The sequence below is a fragment of the Bolinopsis microptera genome, chromosome 7, assembly GCF_026151205.1.
Source record: "Bolinopsis microptera isolate Bmic1 chromosome 7, MBARI_Bmic_1.0, whole genome shotgun sequence".
Classification (NCBI taxonomy): domain Eukaryota; kingdom Metazoa; phylum Ctenophora; class Tentaculata; order Lobata; family Bolinopsidae; genus Bolinopsis; species Bolinopsis microptera.
The window spans coordinates 12,270,236-12,296,899 of NC_087078.1; the positions used below are offsets into that span (position 1 = coordinate 12,270,236).

Genomic DNA, 26,664 nt, shown 5'->3' on the forward strand with positions numbered 1-26,664 from the left:
ATCTAGCGTCATCGATCTAGCGTCAGATGACGCTAAATGACGATTGACGCTAGATGTCGAATTTCAACTATATCGGTAACCGTAAAGAACCATATTTAGTCGCTAACCTAAAAGTAAAATACCTCCCCGCATACAGCGGGGTGATCGTTACACCACTCAATATAACTATACGGATACCTTGATCGCAGAACTGACTTCTGCGATGTCCGAGTGACAATATCCGGTTGATATTAAGTTTAACGTTTGATAGCAATTAAAAATCAGACGCCGTCAAAGAGCCAAAAACGGCACCAACTTTTATAAATGTTAAACTTAAAGGATCATTATGTGGTGTCAAATTTCAAATTTTATTGTTGCTTTCTTTAATAATTAGCTATCTGTTGACTGTTAGTGTTAACTGTTAGTTGATTGCGGACACCTCTAGCAATAGCAATCACCTAACACTAGTTGATTTAACCTTTTGGCGTCTTTTAAGTTTAAATTTGATCTTGTGATAGAATGCTGATGATTTATAATTATATGTCATGCGTGATCTCAATTCGACAGCTATTTGAGTAGTTTAGTGGTATAATACTGTTTCTCAGTCAGAATCTGCGGAAATGTGCGGGGTTGATTTATTGGAGTCTTTGAACAGAGTGCTTGTTGTAGTCTGAGTCAGTGTTTATATGAGATGTTTATTGTCGTCATTTATCTTCGTGTGGTGCAGAGCATTTATTTAAAATTGATCGGTAATAACTGCTATAGTAGACTAGACACTGCAATGATGTTCAAGGAACGCCCTTAGATTTTGGTTTAAATCCATAATTTGGTATAATGGTATTGGTATAGTTATACCATTACCACCCAAATTCATTCTTTTGATGCTATTGAAATCTATTTTAATCTAACGGTCAGACATTTAAACGGGTTGATGTTTACTTGAAAGTGGTCGGAGTCTCGTTGCCAACCAGTTCGATAAACTTGTGTTTTATTTTATAATTGCTGTAGGGAAAACATATAAATCAAGATGTTTTATTGAATATCATACAAATAAATCTGTTTAAATAAAAATAGCTCATTTTCATGTTAATGTTATGATTGAAATAAAAACAGTATCTCATATTAACTTTTGGTGCAGTAAACCATCAACATAGAATCAAAATAAGTTTTAGAAAATAACGATAATATCAAACTTGTAAATCGATTTCTCGATCAAGTGTCAAGACATGATCACAAAAATAAAAAAATTATCACCTTTGAATGTAATTCATCACAAACAAAATTTAAATGCAGAGACTTCCTTAATGATAGTCCTGTTAAACTTTTACTAACTATAAGAAATAAAAAACAACAATTGATACGTCTTACTCATGCTTACAACTTATTGCACTCAACTTAACGGGTAATACAAATTTATCGGTTTCTAATAGTTGAAGGACCTTTTTCTAATGCTACGCCATCCATTCACATCAAAGCTGGGCAATACTTAATACTTTTTTAGCAATAGCCACCTACCCCACTCATCAAGTTATACCAAACTAATCGTTCTGACATGATATAAGATAATAATTTTAAAGTTGACGTAATCCCTTACCATGGCGTCACCACCGAGGGACCGAGGGTTAGGTAAGTAAAGAAATTAACTTGAATCAGGCAATCGAACTTTGAAGGACACGCAAGGTCGCAAGCTGCGAGTGAACGTCTTAACCACGGTAAGCAAAACTTTGAGAATCTCCGATTTTTTGTGACTTTCCAGAGGTAATGGAAATGTTACTGAATAATTATACAATGTGTTTCGAATCTGTCCCATTAGGAATCTGTTTGGTCGCTACAGGTTCGATCCTGGAATAAAACATTTAATTAGTTTAATCCTTCGTAAATATCACTTCTGGAGCTGGAAAAGCCTATTTTTACTTTTAGTAAATAGTATCATGAATCACGCATAATTATGAATATGATTAAATAAAAATTAGGTCGGCTTTAAATATAACGGCCGATATACGACCGTACTTAGACCTTGCTAAATAATGTCCAATAAAATCCATTTCCCAAGAAATGAGAAGGCTGTACAGTACAGCTGTATAGTACAGCTCTCGGCCCTATATCCTTGAAGTTAAGAAACTGCTGCTGATATAAAAATCGGACCTGTGATTAATTTCCTCCACTGGCGACTCAGACTGAGTCGTCGTAGTCGTCGTAGTTGCCGTCTGTAGTAGAAACGTTTCGATTGATTCACCCTGAAAGTTATGCCAGTCAAATATCGTTTCTCCCAATTTCATAGATCAATGTTTTGATGAACGTCTGCATGAAGTGTAAGTCAGATATAAAACCAATTTTTGCTTCATGTGCAGCTTGGATAATCGCACTGCATCGACTCAAATAAATTTATGTTTTGAAACGATTGTTCTCTGTTTATTTCTGTGACAAAATATGTATAGTTTTGTTAGTTCAAATTTGGGCAATGAATAAATTTGATCAATAAATGATTTATCGTAACTATTTCGATAAAATTTGTGATGCATTCCTCTAACTATACTATACTAGCTTAAATTTGGATCGGGAGTGGTCATCAGGTCACCTCATTTTACATTTTAGTTAATCCTAATTTCTGATGCTACCAAAATCTTCGACATGCGCTGATTGGGCGTGGGCTCCCTTAAAAGATTTAACTCGTTCATAGTTTTTGCCTGCAAACCTCTCATGGCTGCCTCGACCATGATGCTCTGGATATTTTAATAAAATCCGTTTATGTTCTTAATTGGAAATCTTTACATCCCAGTGCTCGCACTTTAATGACGCATAAGATCGGGTAATTGCAAGGAAGTTATAATGTATAGGTATTGCACTACAGCAATACAGGGTGTTTCGAGACTCGTGTCCAAATTTAAAATTTTAATTTTTAATTTTATGAAGGAGCAAAATTAGATGCAATCGGTTTTAAAATGCTGGTTATACCTTATTATGTATAAGAGGATCTAGAAAAACCTCAAATAGAACTGTAGAATTATCTAACATGGATGATTTAGAATTTAACTCTTTCGAATCGAAAGTTAATTAATTTTTTCAGTCCCATGGACTGGTTTTTATTTTTGACAATGATGATATTCATTATATATGTATAACCTGTAATACTATTCTGTATATATCTAATTTCGTTTTCCAAAAAAAAAAAAGTTATACCTTACATTTACACAAAAAAAAAAGTTATACCTTACATTTTAGTTATCTCTCACATATTCGTTTCAAAACTCATCTTTTTGCAAATTTGTATCCTTTCGAAATTTTCTTCGAAAAAATGTCAAAATCTGGCATATCAGACGAAATGAGAGTAGCCATGGTCAAGCTTTTCTATGTCAACGGAAGTAGTTGGACTGCTGCTAGGAGGGCACTTTCAAAGAAATACGGTAATGCAGGCAGGAAAATTCATCTTAGGACTATTCAGCGACAAGTGACGAAATTTGAGAGAGAATTGACTCTCAGAAGGAAACCAACAGGTGGGGGTGCAAAAACGGCAGTTAATGAGAAAAACATCAAAAAAGTCGACCAAATCCTTGACAAAAGCCCTCGATCGACGTTCTGTAAGGAACATCGCTAAGAGAACTAAGCTACCACAACCGTTTGGAGGATCTTGAGAAAGGAGTTGGGCAAATACCCATACAAAATTCAGATGTTGCAAGAACAGACGGCACCCAACAAGCAGCAAAGAGTGGACTTTGCCAAGCAATTTGCTAGCAAAATTGAGTCTGATCAAAACTTTTTGAAGAACCTTATTGTCTCCGATGAAGCTCACTTCCAACTATCAGGGTGGGTTAATACTCAGAATGCCCGAATCTGGTCAGATAAGCAACCCTATGCCACCGTGGAAGGTCCAAAAACCAGAGAAAAGGTGACTGTTTGGATGGGCCTCAGTTACCATGGTGTCTTCGGACCCCACTTTTTCGAGAATGAAGAAGAGAAGGCAGAGACGATAAGGACAGCAAATTACATTGCTATGTTGCGTGGAAAAGTTATCCCAGTACTTAAAAGGAAAAAATACTTGATTCCTGTATATTCCAACAAGACGGGGCCCCTCCACACTGTTCGCACGAAAGTTTGGCTTGGCTGAAGGAGCATTTTGGGGAAAGACTGATATCGAGGAAAGCTGAGTTCAGCTGACCTCCCTACAGCCCTGACCTGAATCCGGCCGATTTCTTTTTGTGGGGCTATCTGAAAGAACGTGTCTATTCAGACCCAGTCCCACAAACAGTAGATGAGCTAAAAAACAATATCAGAAGGGAGGCTAAAAAGTTAACAAGAATTTCGCCGCGGTAACACCACGCACGATCAAATTTCCCTACTGCCTACAATGTTATTGTTCTACTTTATTGTATCCCAGAGTGGTGTTTGGCGCACGTGATAATCGTTTATATGATATTAGGCGTGCAGAACTTGAAAAATTCTGCGCGCATCTGAGGTGTCGCCGTCGATCTGTATGTGGTTTGGTTGTAGATCATTTCATACTTTGCGCGGTTTTGTTTCGTGTTAATAGCAATAACGATGCGTATCATGTCACCGGTCACGTCATATTACTGCATCGTATGCCAACTTTATTGACTTGTGACTGTAATAAAATATTCTGCCTCGTCTTAGTTATTATTTTTATCTAATATAAACTAATACATTTTGATGCTTACTCGACGCATCTATACTTATAGCACCATCGATTTTCGAGCCTTTTATTTGATATACGATTCTTTAAAAGCATACCGCAATCTTGATATTAGCTTCTTGAATGTAAATGTAAAGTAACATCTGTTCTTAACTATGTATTCCTATGCTTTTTACCATTCAGTGTCGATTAACTGTATAATAATCAGCCACGAGTTTATCAGTTGATATCATAATTTTATTTGTTTTGACTTGCTGAATTTTATCACTCGGTAATTAATTAAGCTTGTCTCACCAAAATAACACTTAAATTTATGATTGATCCGTGTGTAACAGTCGTCAAGCACCAAAAACTGGTTGCTATGCCTGTAATTAATTAACACATAACTGGCGTCGCGCGCGCAAAATAGACTCCTTTTATACACATAATTATAGGGGAGTGGTCTATATTGCGAAGGAGCAGACTTTTGTCGACATCGTAGGACCGTCGGGCCACCTCATATATCCAAACCCGATTACTTATTCCCTACGATCTTTTTGCCTTCGGCAAGAGTAGGGAAAAAAATTGACATGGTAAAACGTGCAATAGACAATATGCTTCCGAGGGTTCAAAACCTTCTATGCAGAAAGGGGGCTTGGTTCGAAAAATTGTTGAAATATTAGATTTATTTTTGTTATGTATTTTAAAATATAATAATTTGTCTACAATTTAAAACAAAAATTAGACCGTTTGTCTCATTTTTTAGATTTTGAGAGCCATTCAAAATTTGGACACGAGTCTCGAAACACCCTGTATATATTATACGGCCTTCTGCAAGTATAGCTATAACTATAATTAATATTTGAAATTCAAATTAATGCGTCGAGACATTTATCAAATATAATTATCAAATATTACTTTAAGTTGCTCATATAATGCGTCGCTACTTGCTACGGTTATGGCATTCACCCTTTGTTTTTTAAAAGTCAATTCAGTTCAATAAATTTCAGGCAAATGTCAGGAAACTAATTATTTTCAAAACTGTCTTACTTGACTTATACAATAACTTAAGGTTAAGATATCAATTGCAATTGGTACAGAGTAGATCTAAGAGGACCTGCACTAAACTTGCACTGAACCTTGATTTCTAACTTTGAATGACTTGGGTTTATAGTCTTTAAGATGCTTTACCGATTCACGGGTGATATTTTTAAATTGTCACTAATGAGTTTCTAGGGCCACAGAATGTTACTAATCCAGTCACTGTTGAGACAATGAAACCCAAGAGACTTGGTTATAAAAACTTAACAAGAGCGCCCATATTATCAACTCTAGGACAATCAGGTGGACAATCCCATCACAAGATCTAATTCTAAACCCGGGTAGCATAAAACTTTAGAATTCCAAAATCGGAGACATCAGGATGTAGGAAACATGACCTGATGTTTGGAGACATCAGGATGTAGGAAACATGACCTGATGTTTGGTCGTTTGGAGACATCAGGATGTAGGAAACCCGAAACATGACCTGATGTTTGAAGACATCAGGATGTAGGAAACATGACCTGATGTTTGGAGACACCAGGATGTAGGAAACATGACCTGATGTTTGGAGACATCAGGATGTAGGAAACATGGCCTGATGTTTGGAGACATCAGGATGTAGGAAACATGACCTGATGTTTGGAGACATGATGTTTGACAGCGATGACTTTTTTATGAAAGTAGTATAGGTCTTAGCGGTGAGATCTATCGTCTTACAGTTACAGTTAATATTTATACCATTTGCATTATCGGCTCATAAAGGTAGACGCCAAACCAAGTAGCAATCCAGTGTCATATCTGTTTCACAATTCACAGTCATTAGTGGCTGCAAAGATCAAGAAGCCCTGAGACTACGACACCTTCTGCCATTATTGGGGGCCGCACACTCTTAACTTTGAAGCTTTTATATATCAAATTAGTGGCTTGTATTTTGTTATAAGATGTTGCCGTAGCTGGTCACGGTGTGCTCATTTTTGCTAGGTTTTACGGCTACGTAAAAGCTTTTTAAGTATGCCACAAAATATAGATAGAATTAAAATAGATAGAATTAAAATTTAAATATACACATAGTTCCATAGATGGAACTTGGAACTTCAGCGATAAAAATGTTTGAAATTCTAACCAGAAGTTTAAGTTCTCCATGTGGTTTTATTTGCATATCTTCCGGAATGTCTTTTCTTGCGGTGTCTGTCAAGATTATGTCTCCAACTGCATCAGAGTGAAATATTAGCAAATCAAATTGTCTATTATTACGAATAGTATTACAATTACATACGGTGAAACGTAATTAATTGTCACCATTGGGAGCACGAGATTTTCATATTACGAATTAAATATTTCTCACAGTTGGCGTTTTCCAAGAGAGCATCAAGTTGTGTCGCTAAATTGCTGGTTATGCAAAGTCGAGGATTGGAAGTGTCTGCCAGAATCAATCCGCCTGATGCTACACCTAAAAGATTGTTTTTTAAGAGGGTTGTTAAAAAAATCGCATGTAACGTAAAGTTCAAAAAATTAGTTCCATTATACATAGAAACCCGTCCTGTCAATGCCTCATTTGAGAGAAAAAGTCGTTTGGCTGATAATCCCTTAACTTTGTAAGAGATGCAGCAGCAGTGTAATATTTGATCATCATATAACTTGCTCACTATAAAGGTTATTTGTCGAGCTCCTCTTAACTCTTAAGTCGTAATTTTACTACTGCCAGCAACATTTATAATTACATATCTCGGGCTCTATGATCGCTGTAATACTAATGATACTACTGCAGCATTACTAAGAAATATGAGTAATATCTGCGTTGATCATAAGGAATAACATAATACTTTATATGCGTTAAAGAATCTATTATACTTGTTCTCGCTGTTCTATAGCTCTATAGCAAAGCCATTGATCACCATTGCATTTATAAATTAGTCAACAGTATAAATAGAAATTCCCGAATGTTCTGGGTGACCATTTAAATGCTTTCTGTTGATTTGAACGTTGCGTGATTTGATTTCTCGAGATTGATTAATAATATGAAATGAATTACTTGCACCACCATTTTGCCATTCTGGTTTAAATAATTGTCTGAATTTCCCACTATTCTAATACAGGACCCTCTTACTCAATTTCAAGATTTCTTCGCGAAATACATAATTTGCCACAGTTTATCAATATGCCAATATGTTAATATAGGTTCAAAGACTGAACCTGAATGAAGAGCCACTTTTATCGTGATATTCTTCTCGGACGCCTCCCTTAGAAGGGTTCGTGCGTATTCCATCATCTGGTGAGGTGCTGCTTCCTCGTTGTAAAGGCCCGATATCACGACGGTGTGTCCATTACTGTCCACCACCTGAAGATGTTAACAATTAACATTTAATTAAATAATTAGTGATTACCTGATAGATATTAATAAGGTTATTACTCTTTAATTATATATGATTATTTAATCATCTGCTTTTGTATGGGTACACTGCTATATTATGTTAGCTTTGTCTTATCGAAGGTAAACTTAAACGAATAGATGTATTTCATTTCTGGGGAAGTCCTGATACTCTGACTGTTTTTGGCTGCAGGTGTGGCTCATCAAGGATAAAATTTAACTTTCAAAGGGAAGAACACCTTGTACCATGTTGGGTCTCCAGTTTGAGCTTTATAGGGACTAATGACTAAGGTCTTTTATTTCCATGCAAAGTTATGTTTCTGCCTAAAAATAGAAAGCTCTATAACAATTACCTTGATAGCTCATTATATGACACCAAATTCGAGTGACACGGTCACTGAGCGTTATTATCTTCATTGTAATTATAATTAGGACTTCGTCTTGTCAAATTTCTCAAGTTTTATCAAAAATTGTCAATCATTTTGACACTTGGCAGCGTCTCATTAGTTGACGGGACAGGAATGCAACCGGTTGATGTTATTTCCCCATTACATGAAATTCTTCAGTATAACCGTAAAAGGGTTTTAATCAACTTGCTTGGCATCCTACATTGGCCTTTAATTCATAATCATTGCCTTCATTGGGAATAATTTTAAAACTTAAATACTTTCTTCCAATCATATTTTGATATTTCGTACACCTATATCCTAGAAACAACAACATTTATTAATCTTATTTAATCCATCTTCATGTCTTTAGAATGCATGCTACTTATTTTTCGTAATATCAAATATGTATTCTCGAGGGATTGATCTCTGATTTTAATGGATATCTGCTCAAGTAATATAACTTTGCACGGGGGCAAATAATTACTCGGATGTCTGGTGTATACTGTATGAATATGTCAGAAGTTCTGGTAATTAATAAGCCCCATCCTTTATCACCCAGTCAAAAGATTACTCCTAGATACTTAACAATCGAGACAAAATGTATATCAAAGATATTTATTAAAGATTATGATAATTTATGTGGTGCCAGGTCCTACAATTCTCTAATGCAACAGCTTGATAATTTGTATCGGAGTCCACGATAACCACTAAGTCGTCAGATTGATTGTACTGGTCCCCTCTGCAGTAGTTATAGCTTTATAGTGGAAAGTAGTGGATCACCACCGGATTACCACTTGTCCTCTGGACAGTTCTCACGGCTACTAACAGAGCTAGGCCACCTCTGAGCGTCATAATCTTGTTAGGGTTCAGTACAACATGCTTGAGGAGCGCCAAGAGTGGCAGCTCTTTTCTAATTATTTCCATCCGTGCATAGTACTTTAATGTAAATCATTAACGTTTGTACTATATGGGTCGTACATTACTTCCAATTTCTCTCCTTCATTATATTATGGGCCTTAAATAATAGTAATACCGGCCTATAGTTTGTATTTATCTACTCCTTGTTTGTCATCTACAGAAATTTTGATTACTTCAACTTGATAAATGTTTTATACTTTTAATAATACAGCAATGTAAACGAAGATTTAGATAATTTAAATATGAACAAGCCGGCACGATTATGGCCTTCGGCAGAACTCATACTTTTTGCATCATTTTCAAATAAAATCAACACTATTATAATGAGGAATTTTAGAAAAATTAAATTTCCCCACTTCCCCGTTTTCATTCAAATGTTGGGTTTAAAATAGATTGTGTTAACTATTAAGTCAGCTGAGGTTTGTAGTTGTCACTGGAAGGGAATATGACATAATGCGACTTGAATTCTAACCATAGGTTTCTACTAAACGAATTTTGGTATTTAACGAATTTTGGCTCAAGATAGATTTCCATTTCTTTATACTTCCTCGCTCTCCAGTGTTGTCTTGGCTAAGCTTAACAAGTTAACACTTAAGTTAATCTCACTAATATAAAACAAAACACACTCACGTACTCAAGGCCCTCAAAACACTTTGTTATAGGCCTCAGGTCTGTCACTGACACTATACAATCTTAGATTAATGGTCAATTTGAAAATATGACAGGCTTCGAGCAGGCCAATAATTGATCTTCCTGCTTTGCAAAGTTATTTAAAGTATTTAAGACGTGAGTGCGTCAAGAATACTAATAGATTTGAGTAATATATTTTGAAAGGATAAAAGTATCGCAATATTGTTGCATCGATTTTAGTAATGGTGGTAAATTCGTTAATTTACGCCGACATTATTTTGTCACGTAAATTGGGGTAATCCTATATCTTGGCAAATGCAAATGTCCGATATTTCATAGCTCCCACTTTTCGATTAAACCATCTACAAATATATTCAAAATTCAAGACAGAAGTTCACGTTATCTAATTAAATTTTTACAAACCTTTGCTTCAACGCTCTCGGATCTTTAAATCATAATTTATGATTAATTCACTCGAATTAATTTACTTGAATTAAATACATTATATTATATCCCAAATCTTCATTCCATACCTGATAGATATCCCTGGTGACCACCTCCGTATGGTTGAGTTCCTCGTAAGCGTTAATAGCAGCTATCTGATCTCTCTCCTCCAGCACCTTTACCTTCACTGCTGCTCCCGTAATGTACTTGTTCTCTGCCTTCTCCACTTCCAAACCTTTCTCTATCTGGTCTATTACCTTCCTGTGAAATAAACTTTATTGATATCGCAGAGTTTGGTGATTAATTATTATTCCTTTAAGGGAGATCCTGAAGGGTGAGATGCCAGAGAGGGAAATATAGGGAGAAGGAAATTTATTAAACAGTTGAGCCTTGATTCGTTTATTACGATTACAATTTAAGTCACATACGTTCCCTCCCTGTGACAACTACTAAACTCAGCAGGTTATCTAGTAAAATATAGTAAAATATGTTTACCTTGATTGGTGAACCAGATGTCTAGACTCTAGCAAATTAGATGATGATTCATATCATTAAACCTATTAACCTGTCACATTTCTAACCCTTCCTTACATGAAATTCGTGACTCTGATTTGGAGGATGACGGACGCTGCAATTACATAAACGCACGACAGTTCTAGCAAGTTTGACAGCCCCAATAAGGACAGTTTTAGTAAGTTCTAGCAAGTTTGACAGCCCCAATATATATACAGCCCCAATAAGGGTCTCGTCATCAGATTCCTAACCTGGGCAGGTATTTAGAAAGGCTCTTGCCAGCCTGCTGACTCCGCAGCTGGTGCGTCTTCATTGCCACTTTGTTCTCCAGGTCCTCCGAGTACTTCTCCATCATCTTCACCACTCGGTCTGTGATACTCAGTGACCTGGTAAACACATGGTGTTAGTTAGTGACGTGTATTTTGTTGTTAGAGCTTGGATTAACCACCCCAAAACAGCTGGTAGTGGTAATTCCCAGAATCAACTGTATATGCCTGATGACGCAACCGTCCAATATTAATAATTTCGTTGTGAACTTCCTCGCCATATTGTGACGCTGACATTTCGCTATTTAGTTAGCTTGTTGATTATGAATCACCCTGTTTAATGCCATTAGCGTATTTGAAAACACCCATTTCATTATAATTATGGTGTTTCAAAAGTGCATATAATATATTAATATAACTGACTAACTGCCTAAATGCAGTTTTCGAATCATGTTCGTCTAGGAGTTGATCGAGTTGTGCATATGTCATGCTCTGTCCTGATCCTAGCTCTGTCCTGATCCTGGCTCTTTTTTTGCAAAAAAAGAGCCAGGATCAGGACAGAGCTATCGACTATTTCTTACGTCATTTTAATGTTTTGACAATTGACGCAGTGTAATCACTTTCGCGAACGATCTTTCTTTAAATATATATATAATTTTAGTAGTCACCATTCTAAACAAGTTTTTCCTATTACTAAGTATATATCTTGTCAGAGTTATAACCTCATTTATTTGATGGAGTGTAAGACTTGTAAACAGTCGTCTGTCGGTTATACTACCTCAAATCTCCCTAAGAGATTCTCTAACCATAAGAGTCACATAAAGAAAGGTATAAGAAGTTGTAAATTAGTTAACCATTTTTTGAAATTGATCATGTTTTAGATTTTAGTACCATAGCCTCCTATAATTCCTCACTTGGTAAGCACCTTTCTGTCATTACAGTAGACGCTTTAGTATTTGAGCCAAATATTAGTAAATCAGACAAAGAAAAGGCTATGGAAGCTAGAGAGGTGTTCTAACAAACCCAATTGAAAACCCTTGAACGGTTTGGGGGTATGAACACCCTTGATAGTAACCATATACTTTTTAAGTCTGCCGGAGCTTAGTTTTGGTTTTTGTTTTAATCGTAGATTTTATTTAGTTATACCGTTATAATTCCAGAGACGTGTTTACAAATTTTTTACTTTAGTATACGTTTTACAGGTTTATTTGTGAATCTAAGTGATTTTCTGAGAATCAGTTATCAGTATTTAGATATGAGATAAGATAAGACTAAGAGTATATTTTTTCACAGCTTTTAGTTCCTTTTTTAAATTTCCGTTCATCAGATTTTCCCACTTCTTTTAGTTTGTATATATTCTCAATATTGTATATGATTCGTATTTGTTATAGTTGCTTTAATGATATAATTTCTCAGAATTTATGTTAATAAATGATGCAAAGAATTACGAGGATCTTATCTAGTCCTATCTAGTCAAAACCGCTTTTTTATTGTGTAGAAGTTCAGCAATGAAATATATTTATATAATATATTTGCAGTGCAGTGGTATGGATTATGAATTACGATTTTGCTTCATGTAACTTTTTACACTGCGCTCTTTCAATTTGTTTTTACGATCCCTTCGTCAGTTATTGCAGATTTTATTGTTTTATGAACTTGAAGACTGTTTGGCTGTCACGTGACATTTTGTAAATTCTATCGATTTTTAAATACATGGTTTGACTCAGTCGAACAGTAATATCGTAACGAATATAGCAACCATTTCTCGCGAACGTGATCAACAAAAGTATCGATTCTTCACGACATCAATTTTAAAGATAATGAACAAATACCATCACCAAATTGTTACTCTGGAAGTGGAAGCACCCATAGTGGGCGTCTAGCCGCGCACTGCTTGATTAATCGAGCTGAGGATGAACATGACTGGTGAACATGACTGTTGAACATGACTGGTTTTAGCTTTATTATAGGTCCCTCAAAGTCAAACTCAAACTGAATGATCGGTGAGAGTTGCTTTAATTAAAGCTGCTTCCTCGAATTACTGTCACTGATCAGACGTCTACATCGTTGTCATATAAAGTTCAAATAATGAATCAGTTCGTAAATGTGAAACTGATTACGTGCGTAGTTAATTTTTTCAAATTAGCACACTTTTTGAGACATTGCATGCAGTGAGCGTCACGTTTGAATGGATTTGCACGGCTTCGCATGTACCCTCTTCGTCGGCCCGGCTATAACCCATTTCATCGATGAGATAATGAGTCAGGATGCCTCTGAAAAGAATGAATGGAACATCTCATAAAAGTTCATTCGTCAAAGCAGCTGTTTCATATAGTTCCCTAAGAGATGATCTAGACAAAAAAGGTTGTCACTTGTCAGCTTTCCAATTTTTTGTCCTTAGTTATATGGCCCTTAATCGATTAAAACACTCATCAAACTTTGAAGTTTTCTGAGATAAGTCAAGCTTACGATAACTGTAAAGTGTAAAGGCCTAGCTCAGCAGTCTGCTGCGATCTATTACCTCTACTCAATTTTTTCTGACAATGGTCAACATAACATTGCGAACACTTTATAAACAATTGATGGTAAACCAACAACGGCCTAACTAAATAAAAACATGCCTCAACTAGTTTTATTTCTATTTAATAAGTTCTTGAGACTCATTCTGTACTAACAAACCGATAGGTTTTTGACCTAATTTTATTGGAGTTATCTGTGATTAGAAATATTGAATATCTAGCCCGTTAAAAAAGCAGAGGTATTTGTTTGAGCTTTTTACCCACCAAGATAATTAATCGGATATTATCCAACTATCAACCGGATATTATCCAACTATCAAGATAATTAATTACTAGGCTGGAAATTTCCAGTTGATATGTGCGACAAATTGCTGTTCATGATCGGTAAATATGAACTTTCTGAGTGGTTTTAATTTGTTTATTAATTAGATATACTAGCAGGAACCCGTCTAACCCTAAAGTGGTGTCAAGACTCGAGAGACTAAAATAATTATTACCTATTTAATTCGCGTTTTTGACACCACTTGAGAGTCCAAATTTTGGGCACTAAAATTATTATTCCTTGGCCAATTTTTTATTTTTTCATGCTGATTTGAAGGCCATTAAAGCATTTGACCCAGTCAAAAAAGTTTCAGTTGTATATGTTTTACGGTTTTTGCGGAAAGTCGCGTTAAAGTTGATGCCGTGGTGTCAGTAAAATGGCACGGATATATACACATATATATATCGTCTCGCTTTATATATAGTAAGATATATCTAATTAATAAACACTTGGCGTCATGTATTCAGGAAATCAAGAAAACCCTTAACTGAAGAATAACGGAAATTATGAGATATATCTCATAATTTCCGTTATTCTTCAGTTAAGGGTTTTCTTGATTTCCTGAATACATGACGCCAAGTGTCATCTTGGTGTGTTTTGCAGGCCACTCGTCGCTTACTTGTATAATTAATTTGACTTCTGCAACGTAAGATAGGATAATGGGGCAAGTCAGATTGGCCTCCGTGCTAGGAATTGCCTGCTCGTCAGCATTTTTATTACCTCACAAGCTCATAGTCCTGAGCAGGCAGCCATCTATCTGATCGACAAGTTTGTTTCCTCCATAGTTGGTTCGTGCGTCAATTTTTCGGGAAAAGTACGTAAAGTGCGTTTGAATTATTTCGTGCGTTAAAAGTGCGTTTAAGTACATTTACCGTTGAATTCACCGTTTTACGTTTTTTCGTACGTTAAGTGCGTTATGTTTAAAAAGTACGTTAAGTGCGCACGAACCAACTATGGTTTCCTCAGTCTTAGTTCATTTCATGCTGGCGCTAATTTTAGACTGGATACCTTTTCTCAATATTCGAGCTTTTATTTGGAACTAAAACAAGTCTTTCATATTGTGGAGCCAGGATGTGAACTGGCTACACCTAGCTGGTTAAAGCACTTCCATCCCGATACATAATGATGAAATACCCGAGACATTCGCTCCATCCACTCATAAAAGCAAAATGTTGGACGAAGCAACTAGTTCTATCTACCTACGTATGAATGGCTTGTCACTATGTCAGGAATTGCACAGCGGGCCATGTTTCTTCAGTTATGTATCAGCAATCTGACAAGATTTGTTCTACATTGGCTCGCCACTCTCCTTATAAGTTTATAAGTTCAAACATCGAAGCAGTGGAGGTTCGTGGATATAGCTTGTGGTCATTTTATAAGTCTTAAATACGCCTTCCTGGGATTGAACTTAATGTCAAGTGAAATATAATGCTTTTAATTGCGATCCACCTATCACCGGCCTTCGATTTTTTTCTTGACATATTGAGGAAGCAAGATTAAATTGCTAATATTAATAGAATGTATGATGCCAGTAAGAATGAGACTGTCATATTCATGGAGTTCTCTAGAACAAGCACTTCGGTTTAACTGTATATCATTATCAAATACCCACCAAAACATTTATCCCTATTTGATCGTGCTAAATCGTTTTAGAACATTCATGATTCTGAATTCTGATCGAGCCCTTTCAGCCAATCGCTGATAGATTGACTGCTGCCCCTCCCTAGAATTAAGCATTCTGTATTAAGCCATATTTAGTTAAGACCAATAGACTATGCATGCATAATGAAACGTCTTTTCTCGAGAAATGTTTGTAAGACTTTTTATGAGCGGTACCTGATCGCATAACGGGGCAGTAGTTGTTTTGTGTGTTTCTTGATTATTCTACCTTGGTCCTTGGGTATGCAAAGTGCAAATCTTATTTTGTTATTTGAAATGAAATGTAGCATTTATATCCCGCTTATATATTTACATTAAAAAATAACATAAATATCAAGCAGTGTTGCATAGGTACGGAGATGGTATTGAATATTACAGAACTACAAGTACACCAGACAGCCTCCACAGTCTACGAGACCGTTAGCGGAAAGAAGAACGACTACTCGAACAGTCAATTTGCGCTGATGATGTCCTGCTTATGTAAGTGCAACATGTTGATATTCTTCTGCATCTGAAACTACATTTCTGTATTCTGTAATCACTTCATTTTCTTGTGTCTCGCATACATTGACATAAGCTTTATCATTGATACAGTTGAACAATTGAATTATCTTGCGCCGTTTAGGAATCATTCAAATAGTAAATCGCAGCCGGACTCTTGGATCACCCTGTATCATAATTCATAACCGTTGTTTGTTTTATTGTGTGTCCCAATAAATTATAATAATCTATTTATTCTTTCAGGTATCCTCTCGTTATTTGCTGTGTTCGGGAGTGTCCTACAATTTCTGGCCGTTTATCTGGACAGATCCCTCCAAAACTCCAGTAACATCTTCATCCTCTCCCTCGGGTGTAGTGACTTCATCGTGGGGATCTGGACTTTACCCACCATGGCTGTATCTGTTTATTTCAGGTCCTGGGTGTTATCCGACTCTGTGTGCCAGTTCTCTGCTTTTGTTGACTCCCTTGCTATAACCGCATCAGTGTGGACCCTTGGATTTACCGCTCTTGACAGGTGGATGTTAGTGAAGTCTCCGATAAGTTACAAATCCCAGATGAAGCAGAAGAAAGCAGTTAAAATAGTGGGACTGATCTGGTTTATATCAGCTCTGGCTGCTGCACCACCTCTTCTAGGCTGGAGTGGCTACGACTTCTCTTCATACAGCCTCTCTTGTGCCATGTCTTCATCAGGCGGATTTGACAGTGTTCACAGATACTACTTCCTGTTTTATGTCTTCCTGACCTTCCCAGCCCCTATTATTCTGATCGTGATATCGTACAGCTACATCGCGTGGTTCGTGCTGGGTGGAGGCAATAGTGGCCGCCAAGTTTCTATTTTCAACATCAGAACTGCCAAGATCACCGCTCTACTCACCGCCTTTGTGATGGGATGTATTTTACCGACCTTCATCATAGGTCTTATCTTCTGGTGCGGATTCCAAATACCCTTTTCAAAGGCAACCAGCAAGATAGTGATCTGGGGACTGTTAGCAAACAGTGGGGTCAACCCACTTTTATACGGCTGGCTGAACTCTCAATTCAGGACGGTTTACAAAAGAATGTTCTGGTGCCTTATTGTCTGTAAGAAGTACGCGACTCTCAAACGATCTGCCTTCAGCACTCAAATGATGCTGACTCCAACTCTGAGGAGGTCTTCTGCCATTAGACCTGTTGAGAACAAACAAGCTGCATCTCTTTTCGGGTGGACTGAACATTTCGATAAGTCTCACTTGCATCCGTGAAGAAACCCTGGTTATTTACACAAATACGTTATATGAGACTAAAATGCTTAAATATTGATGGTAGATTGTAATTTATAGTAATGATTTTATTTTTTTCTTGCTGATTTCATTGCCATTGACTATATGATCGGCTAGGCTATGTCATTTCATGCATACATTAAAATTGCAACATATTGTTGACCTCGTCTTTTGGCACTATGGATTTAGTTTACAGTCTGCATGACGACAATCTTTAGGATTCATTATTTGCCCAATCATCAAATAATTTCTCTATGTCAACATTTCGATTTAAATCTAACAGGATTCTCCGGTTACCTCATAATTCCTTAATATCTAAAATTTAAAACCTCTTATACAACGTTTTATTCGGGCGTCAGGTGTCATATTTGCACTAAAACTTGAGTGATTTCAGTAATCCAAGTGCTCAAATTCCGATTAAAAGGAATATAAACAAAGCAATGATGCCTTTTTGAGGCGTGAAACATTCGTGCAATGACTAAATAAAAATTGCCCCATGACGTGATTGTGCCATGATTTAGTTTAGTTGTTATTTTTAAATGATAGACATTGGATTGGTTTTAGATAAAAATGGTTCGCTGAATTTTGGGCAATCAAGTATCAACTCTTCTCGGTCTATTCGTGATTAACTGATTATCGTATTCCTGATATATTTTTACTTTATCACTTACCTAGATCTTTTAATTACTCACCATAGAATTTACAAAATGATTTAAATTCCAGAGGGATGCCCTGCTGAGGTATTTCAATTTACTAAATAGTAACCTGTCTGGGTTCATGTCTTCCAAGGCTTGTACAGTATCACTCATATTATTCCTCTCAAAAGGCATCTCTCTCCAACACTGCTTCATCAGCTCTATTGCTTCTGCTGGTACTGCATTAGCTGAGTCTTCTGCTCCCACTTGCTGAGAGTTTTTTTTTATTTTTTAATTTTTTAAATTAATTTTTAACTTGCTGAGAGTTGGTATTAAACCATTTAGAATTTAAAATGTAACGTCTATGACGGTTAAAGGAGACCAACTCTATTAACAACAAAGTGTTTTATGACAAAAAATAAGGGCGCATTCAAGATGGCAAAAACCCGGGTTTTTTGTAGAAATCATTCAAATTAAAATGAGCATATCATATAATTATCGTGCTCCTTATTTTAACAATTTTAATGGCGAAAAGAAACAGCTGTGGCATTTACCTCATAGCTTGTTTTGTCTGTAATATGCATAAGCTCCAAATTAGGCCTATACGGCGGCGATTCTCGATTTCGTACTTTCTGTATTATTTCTGAAAAAGTGATTCTGAAGGACTGTTGAACTATTGTACTAAAAATACATAACCCTATGTAAGCTGTAATACATGAGTGGCCTTTCTAATATTCAATTCAAGAATAATGGATCTAGATTAAGCATAAATTTTCTGAAAGACAACAACTGAAGTGCACGTAACAGTACTACTTAATTAAATATCTCATGAAAACCTACTTTCAGGAAGAATTTCAGCGGTGTCATAAGGAGCCTCTCTTGCAAACAGTTCGAACATGACAATTGAGAAACTGTATGTGTCACACTTCTGGACTTCCTTCGGTGATCTTTCCTTGGAGCTCGGCCATAGTTTCTCCGGGGCGGCGTAAAACAAATCTGAGTTCATGCTTTGTTTATTGTTTGCTAGGTTAATATGTGTTATTGAGTGCTTGAGAAGTAGTAACTGTTAAGAAACTTTTGGATTTTTAAAGCGATATTTTTATTAAAGATCCATAATGATCATATTGCTAAAAGTATATGATGATAAGATTGCCTATAATTCCTGAGACAGTCTAAGGTGAAATAAAGGAAGAAAATATGATCAATGATACATAGATAACAAACATTTCAAGGTTAGCGAACTCAGCTTTTAGCGATAATATTTTAATAATAGGAAATTAAATCAAATGCAAATTCATGATTCGTATTGATCATAATCCTGTCAGAAACTCATTTTTCATCCAAGTTGATCAATTTTGAAATTTAAGCACCATGTCTTTTTTAATCAATTAGATAGTGTAAATCGTGTTATCGTGTAGATCCCATGAAACAGATTTGAGCCAATTATTTTTGGTTTTTATTTTTAATCAGAGCAAATTAACTGCATAATCTCAAGGAGAGTGGAGACTATCATATCTATTAATTTTCTTTTTTCATTCGAAATCCTTCTAATATAAGCTTCTCCACAAATCAACAAATGCTTTTCCCAAGAAAAGTGCCTTTCATCATTCGCTTAAAGACATGACGGACGCGTCTCCGACATGACGGACGTCCCCCGACAATCGACATGAATCACACTCACGATGCGTGGGAACAGTTGACGTTTTGAGGCCCCCATCCTTCGAGGAATAGGAAGTGAGATTGAAAACACCATTACCTTTTCCGGATATTAATCTCTCCTTTTCCGATGTGCCCTCTATAGAGATTGCTTTGTCAAATAATCAAAGCAAACAAGATCTTACTTTATAGAATAACTTAATTCTAAACATTTTGTTTCCTATTCCATTTGTAATGGCACTTAATTTTCTTTAAAAAAGCGAAAGCAAGCCCCTCTTTTAGCTAAGCAAGCTGGTGCTGGTGCGCGGTGGTAGCTGACTTATTATACCTCTTAGAATAGCAACATCATTGATTTCTAAAATCAATGTGTTTTGATCAGTACTGTCTTGTGAAGCGGACAGGTTAGTTACCGTCGTCCCGCTATCTATGATCAAAACGCTTCTTTATAAACGTTTTTTTAAACAATACCATTATCGTAAGATTTAAAAATATCAACTTGTAGGTTACTTGAAACCTTATTTAGCGCATGCAATTGAGTAGTATACTGAATATTTCCATCGCCTCTTAAAGATCAGCATAAGACGAACTAAGGTCATTATATCGAGTCACTGCTGATAAGTCACTAATAAGTCACTAATAAGTCACTATTTGATCACTAATAAGTCACTAATTAGTCACTAATAAGTCACTAATAAGTCACTAATACGTCACTAATAAGTCACTATTTGATCACTAATAAGTCACTAATAAGTAACTAATTAGTCACCTATTAGTTATTAATTAGTCATTAATTAGTAACTGCTAATACCAGTTGAATGAAAGATAATTTATATTTTATAACTTCATGATAAGCTTACCTCTCACGTTCGCACCTTTATTCATTGGTTTCTCTTGCTTTGTGTCCTCAAATTCTCTGTACATGTTCTTCAAACCAAAATCTGCTACTTTACATACCCAATGACTGTCTACTATACAGTTCGAGGTCCTCAGGTTTCCATGGTAACCAAACGTAGAGTTATGAAGATACCTCAAACCCTTTTTGGGATAGAAAAATGTTTCAAGAGAATAGCACATTGACGCCTGCCTGCATATTTCAATTTATTTTGATATATTCTTATCTCAGCCTCACTTAACTTTTTACGTCACTACAGCGACGTTGAAATAATTCCAAGCCTTACAAGGGTCCTATAAAAGACCCAAATACCTTAGCAACATCTATTACTAGAGAGAGTTTGAACATCCAGTCAAGATGCACGTTATCATTATGAGCTAGGTCCTCAAGAGAACCTTTAGAGCAGTACTCAGTGATCACTGAACAGTATCCAGGGTCGTCACATAATCCGTAAAACGCTTCCAAGTTTGGATGAGTCTCTTTCTTTATCTGAAAACAAATGTATAATTAATCATAACAATTTGTTTAAAAGAAGTTTATGGATATTTATAGCAGCTCTGCAGATTGAATGACGACTAACAAAAGGTTTTATATGGTTGGTTTCGAGGATTTTAAATCTGGAATTTATTTGCATACCACGTAAATATCCTCCAGAGTCTCCTTGGTGATAGTTATGTTTGCGACGGTGAGATTTTTAACCACAACGAAGGTATGATTCCATCTGGCAACAGATATATCTGATGGTTTGTCATCAACCCCAAACTGAAATGATTTCAAGCTCGGTGAATCATTGAGCAGTTATAATATTACTGCACTTCAAAACTAGACAACTTAATTTTACCAACAGATATTGTCCATTTTAAATGTCAATTTTGCCTGGTTGAGTAGTAATTGATGTTGAATATAAATTCGCATGATCCATCGTCTACCTTCCTGCTTCCAGACACACTTTTCTTCACAGCAAAGTCCAGCTCACTAAAGGGAATCTTCCACTCGACCTTCCTATCTTCATTGTTCCTGGTTCTCTGCCTGTGGATGATGAACCCTGCAGCAGCAATCACCGCCACCACCAGAACCACGCAGATACCCACCACTGCAAATAGTACTGTGTTGTCAGTACCCGCTGTGAGACAACGGTTATCTTCACACGGGTCCACTTTCTTATCGTTCGGCCATCTGAAGTGAACGATTGTGTTGGTACTTGTTTAAAATCTTAATATATTCTCGCATATTCTCATTTTCACATATTCTCATTTTCACATATTATTATATTCTAATTTTCATTAGACCCATTAATAACTGCGTTACAATAAGATCCTATTTGTACAATCACCTGACTTTGTCGTTGTGAACAGTAAACATGCCCGGATCCTCCAAGTGCTGGGTAACCACGTCTACAAACGCTCCGTCCTGGTACTGTCTCAGGTTCCAGATGGCGTTAGCTGGTTCCGCTTTATCGTTTAGCGTTTCTAACCTGTATGCACCTGCAATACAATATGTTAAATTGCTATAATAATCAACAACTTGATTTTATCGAACATCATGGTCTTTACTGTCACTTCATTAGAATGGAAATGAATTTTGGAATATTCATTAATAATTAATCTTCAGAATTCAGATTTGCTGCTTTGCTCTAGTCCACAACTTACCCGTATACTCAAGGTCGCTTAACTGCCCAATTATAGCTTCGTATTTCCAATCTCTTTCACTGTAAGTGGCCCCAGTTTTCTTGTATGCTGTACCCCAAGCGGTAATTGCATTGTACATGTATGCCAGGTATAGCTTCACTGCCTCTGGCTTGCCCTGAGTATCAGCCATTGTTAATACTTAATACTAATAGTGCCCACAAGAGTTTATATCTACTTTTCAGGTTATGTGTTGAATTTATGTTTAAATAATTCGTAAAGTTGCTCAGTTATTTAATTTCTTTAATGTAAAGCTGAAGAGAAAACATTTGGAAGTAAGGTATATACCTTTAACACCGCATCCTGATCTTCAAATTTCGCCAAGAATGCATCGTAAGCTGCCGGAAAGCTTTTGTGAGGGGTATCATTTTCCAAAGAAAAAACATTCTCGTAGTAATCTTTATATTCCGACTGGACGAAACTCTGCGGAGGTTACATTTGACTAATTGTTTATGCATAATTATTATAATTGCTACTTAGCATAAATAGCAAAATTAGCTTCTTCGTTTATACAGGAAATAAAGGATATAAACTTAAAACTTTATAAGTTATTATACATTTTTTAAACTTGTCATCAATTCTTACTTGATATCTAAACCAAGCGTAGTTGGTTTTCTGCCAGGCTTCAGTCTTATCCACGCCAAACGTATCAGCAACTTCTTTCGCAGCATTCTCCAAAATGAAATTTGCGTCACCATCGTACGTAGGTATGAAGAAAACTGTGGATATTTTATGAGTATTAAGTACAGCCACTGTTTAGTGTTGATGCGTCAACAACTTTTATATATAAAAAACATACGCACAATCTCAATTTATCTCTTGAGAATGCAGCCAGATAAATTTTGTGTTTACCCCAGGCGTCCGATAAGAATGAGTCAAGTTGTTCCTTTGTCCCTTCCTGAATGGCATCGTCTTGTACTGCTAGACTCGCCACTACCGTAGATAACTGCTTCAATTTGAAGCGGTCTTCAGCGTTTTCTTCTATTCCTAATGCTGGGTAAAACAGAAAAGTTTTAACAAGGGGTTTTTGGAGCAGAACTTTAGCTATTTATGTATCAAAAATATAATCAAAGATGTGCATAAATTCTTATATCGAAGATTTCGTTTTATCATCGTTAGAATTTTATATGGATCATGAAAACCCTTGCAGCCATTACAAATTATCGATGCGCATATCATTTTAGAGTTTCACTCAGAATAGGACTCTACCAATTCGTCTTGATCAAGTTGTACAGTTGAACACAGACCTCGTGTTTTTTATCATTAATAATCAAGACAACGACCATTACTATAAAATCAAACAAGAATCAATACAAGGCAATGGATATCTTTCCCGCCAGATTGAACTCACAACAAACTCAAAATTACTTTTGTCGGATTACGAAATACGAAGAAACCGCAAACAACTGCAATTCTTCACTCGTGAAATTAAAAATCATGTCAAACTTAAAAATGCTTTCACTTCCAAAAATTACCTTCCTGCATCTCAGCATTATTGTCGACCAGATATGCTATTAATAGATTTTGTGAATATCTTGTGTTAAGTTAACTCTAAGAAAATGTAAGAAATGTAACCATTTTGTATTTACAGGGAAGAAAGGATGAAAGTAGTCAGGCTGAATCATTATCAATGCAATGATTAATCAATTTTGAAGAGGGTAATTTTCTAACAAATTTTTTTAGTTTATTCTTACCAGTGGCATCTCTCATTTGCGTCACAAAGTCTATGGCAAGGTCTACATTTATTTTTTGAGTTGTTGTCATAATGCTGTATAGCTTAAAGTCCCATCGCCTGAAAAAGGTTTCATTTTTAATCCTTCCAGAAAACATTTTAATGACCAAAACAAGACTTGGACGTGAATTAATAAAGAAGAAAAATGCATGTTTCGCTTATAACAAGTGATAATTAATTGGAATTTGAATATTGCTGAAGAAGTTTCCCTAACACTCGCTCAACTAGGTGATGATTTATTGCCAGAACCGGAAATAAAGGCAATGACTAATTACAAACTCTTCCACTAACCCAAACACTTTCATTAGTAATGTACTAGCACCGCTCAACGATTCTGATGATCTTGCGAAGTTGGGATATATTTCCTTTTGACTTAATACTGAAAATTACGCAGTTATATTACTAAATTGTAACCATTTACATACGGATTACTGATCAATTTAATTTTAATTTAAAGTCAAAGAGTTGTGCGGTGATAGAATTGCATTTATCATCTCAACTTGACAAAACAGATCATAAATTTTAAATAAGTAAATCTTTCATATTACTTGTCCCAGAGCAGGCGTAGGATATTACTGGTACATTGTACTCCTTTGCCATGAGACTAACTGGTATACAGGCCGTCGTGCAAGCTGGTCCTATGATAACCTGTGCCCTGATATGATGAATAATATTCAAGAATATTCAAGAATATTCAAGAATATTCAAGAATATTCAAGAATATTCAAGAATATGAAGAATATTCAAGAATATTCAAGAATATTTAAATTTTATCATTTTAATAAGACGCTAGAGGCAGGCTGTTAACGTCTGCAGCTGAAATCATCATGAACAAGGCTGGAAGTCAGCTGTGGTTGAGATGGTTAGGTACCAGATGACATGAACATGACTGGAAGTCAGGTTGTTAGGGGTGACGTTAGGGGTGACGTGGTACCAGCCACCTGATAATTACTATAATCACTTGCACAGCTGGCACACAAACTACCAATACAGTGGTATAATTACCAATGGGATGGTATTTCATTATATCAATGTGGCTTGGCCTTCGCCTCATGCTCTGCGCATTATATCCATCACCTATTTATCAGTCAGTATCAACATTATAATATCTTCCAGAACTTGAAAGTTTTATTTAATAGTTTCGAAGGGACAGCTAACGGTACCACATTGAATAAGTTGAGCAATGTTATAAGCAATGTGGCTGGGAAATTATCGGAAATTATTCTGTTAAGTAACGGTTAAAGCTTAATTTAATTAATTAATTGGTCTGTTAAGTAAACGGTCAAATCTTACCCCCATTCTAGAAGATTATGTGCGGCTGCGTATGAAGCAGATTCACTGCAGTATGTTATCTCTATCTTCGTTTCTATCTTTAGAGCTGAAGATTTAAAGTTTGATTAATAAAGATAAACTTGCAATCGTTATTATTTGGGCCAAGCTAACAATCACTACATTCGTTTTATGACATTTAAATTCTAAAAAATATACTAAAAACTTACGTCTATCCCAGCTTTTTGAATATTCCTCCAAGTCCTTTATTGCTATTTCTGCTGCTGGGTAAGAATCATTTCCAGTCTTCCAACCGTCACCAGATAGCAATATTCCCATTCTAATAGTAACAACTTGAGAGTGCACCCCACCCATCCCACCAAGTATCCAAAATATTATCGTGTGTGGAACCAGAGTAGTCATTCTGTTATAAGTATCGCTAGAATAAAAGTTGAGTTAATGAAAGCAAAGTGTTATTTATTTAAATTCTCGATACACTGTTCAAAAATTAAATTCAGAACCGATGTTACTTATCAAGAAGTACGGTGTATTGTAATCAATAACCTTCTGAAGATTCAGAAGACAAAAAAACATCTCGATACAATGAATTGCGAAATAATAAGGTGTCTCTGTTGAGAGAAAACTCTTGTCGTGAATGTTGACTAATGGCTAAATTGTTATTTACACTTTAAATCCAGAAGTGGTGGAACCAGGTGGCTCACAAAGCTTTAGTTTTTTATAGAATGTTCCTAACTTTTACTGAGTCTCGCCCTTATTATTTGTCCTTGAAATGTGTCAGAATCATCGTAAAAACTTTACGAAGCTCGGTTTAACTTTATACAGCTGGATTCAACTATATAAGGTCTGAATCCGTAGTTACCGTAATTCATCTCCGACAGAAACGTGTTTAAAGTCTGGAAGACGTCTAACAAAAATTTAATTTTTTATAAAAGCATGCATAATGATAACCGAATATTTCAGCAGAAGCCGCCAGTACTTTTCCGATGATAATTGACTGAAACAGCCAAATTGTGTGGCCGAGCGAAATAGTGTCACGGCAGCAGTTTATTAACGGTTAGTGATCTTGAGAACCCCAGGAAAGTCGGAAAGATTGCAGTTATAAAAGAAACGAGGCCTCCTTGCCAGATTACTCTAAATAGAAGCAGCTGCTGATCAAATCTACGGACACTGTAATCACAAAAATACATTAAAAAGATTCGTTACTTAAAGACTTCGATGTAATTCGAGAGACTGAAATCCTTTTGTAACTCTCCATTGCAAGTGACCAATGTGTAAAAGATAAAAAGACGAGATAATCTAGTTGTTAAAATCACGTTATAGTAACCTTAATTATGGT

General features: G+C 36.0%; 2 protein-coding genes across 6 annotated transcripts; one reads left to right on the forward strand and one right to left on the reverse strand.

The window, feature by feature from the left end:
• Positions 1-1,016: 1,016 nt before the first annotated feature.
• On the reverse strand, positions 1,017-25,795 carry LOC134818022 (atrial natriuretic peptide receptor 2-like). 5 transcript variants are annotated; one of them, XM_063827431.1, is made up of 26 exons: positions 25,538-25,750; positions 25,332-25,416; positions 24,587-24,693; positions 24,330-24,417; positions 24,001-24,098; positions 23,782-23,817; positions 23,159-23,299; positions 22,892-23,025; positions 22,595-22,729; positions 22,271-22,424; positions 21,955-22,105; positions 21,551-21,797; positions 21,258-21,383; positions 20,934-21,110; positions 20,587-20,764; positions 19,755-19,868; positions 18,914-19,069; positions 18,628-18,716; positions 18,204-18,343; positions 11,164-11,298; positions 10,489-10,660; positions 7,844-7,988; positions 6,996-7,100; positions 6,774-6,859; positions 2,125-2,216; positions 1,017-1,821 (listed from the first exon to the last, which is right to left on the reverse strand). In XM_063827431.1, exons 1-26 carry the CDS (start codon positions 25,728-25,730, stop codon positions 1,761-1,763), a joined length of 3,345 nt encoding a protein of 1,114 aa, XP_063683501.1. In that variant the 5' UTR covers positions 25,731-25,750; the 3' UTR covers positions 1,017-1,760. The 5 variants fall into 5 exon arrangements, with proteins under 5 accessions (XP_063683501.1, XP_063683500.1, XP_063683503.1 ...); XM_063827430.1 differs by lacking the exon at positions 23,782-23,817 and having other exon boundaries at positions 25,538-25,795; XM_063827433.1 differs by lacking the exon at positions 19,755-19,868.
• On the forward strand, positions 16,038-17,420 carry LOC134818008 (melatonin receptor type 1A-like). Its single transcript, XM_063827416.1, has 2 exons — positions 16,038-16,158; positions 16,423-17,420. Exons 1-2 carry the CDS (start codon positions 16,038-16,040, stop codon positions 17,418-17,420), a joined length of 1,119 nt encoding a protein of 372 aa, XP_063683486.1.
• Positions 25,796-26,664: the final 869 nt, after the last annotated feature.

Excerpts from the sequence above, each read along its gene's own strand:
- LOC134818008 (XM_063827416.1), top strand. The coding sequence starts at position 16,038 with ATGGTATTGAATATTACAGAACTACAAGTACACCAGACAGCCTCCACA. Across the intron at positions 16,159-16,422 it reads GCTGATGATGTCCTGCTTAT|GTATCCTCTCGTTATTTGCT; the intron begins GTAAGTGCAACA and ends TTATTCTTTCAG.
- LOC134818022 (XM_063827431.1), bottom strand. The coding sequence starts at position 25,730 with ATGACTACTCTGGTTCCACACACGATAATATTTTGGATACTTGGTGGG. Across the intron at positions 24,099-24,329 it reads TTACTAATGAAAGTGTTTGG|GCGATGGGACTTTAAGCTAT; the intron begins GTTAGTGGAAGA and ends AACCTTTTTCAG. Across the intron at positions 22,425-22,594 it reads ATCAGGATGCGGTGTTAAAG|GGCAAGCCAGAGGCAGTGAA; the intron begins GTATATACCTTA and ends GCTGATACTCAG.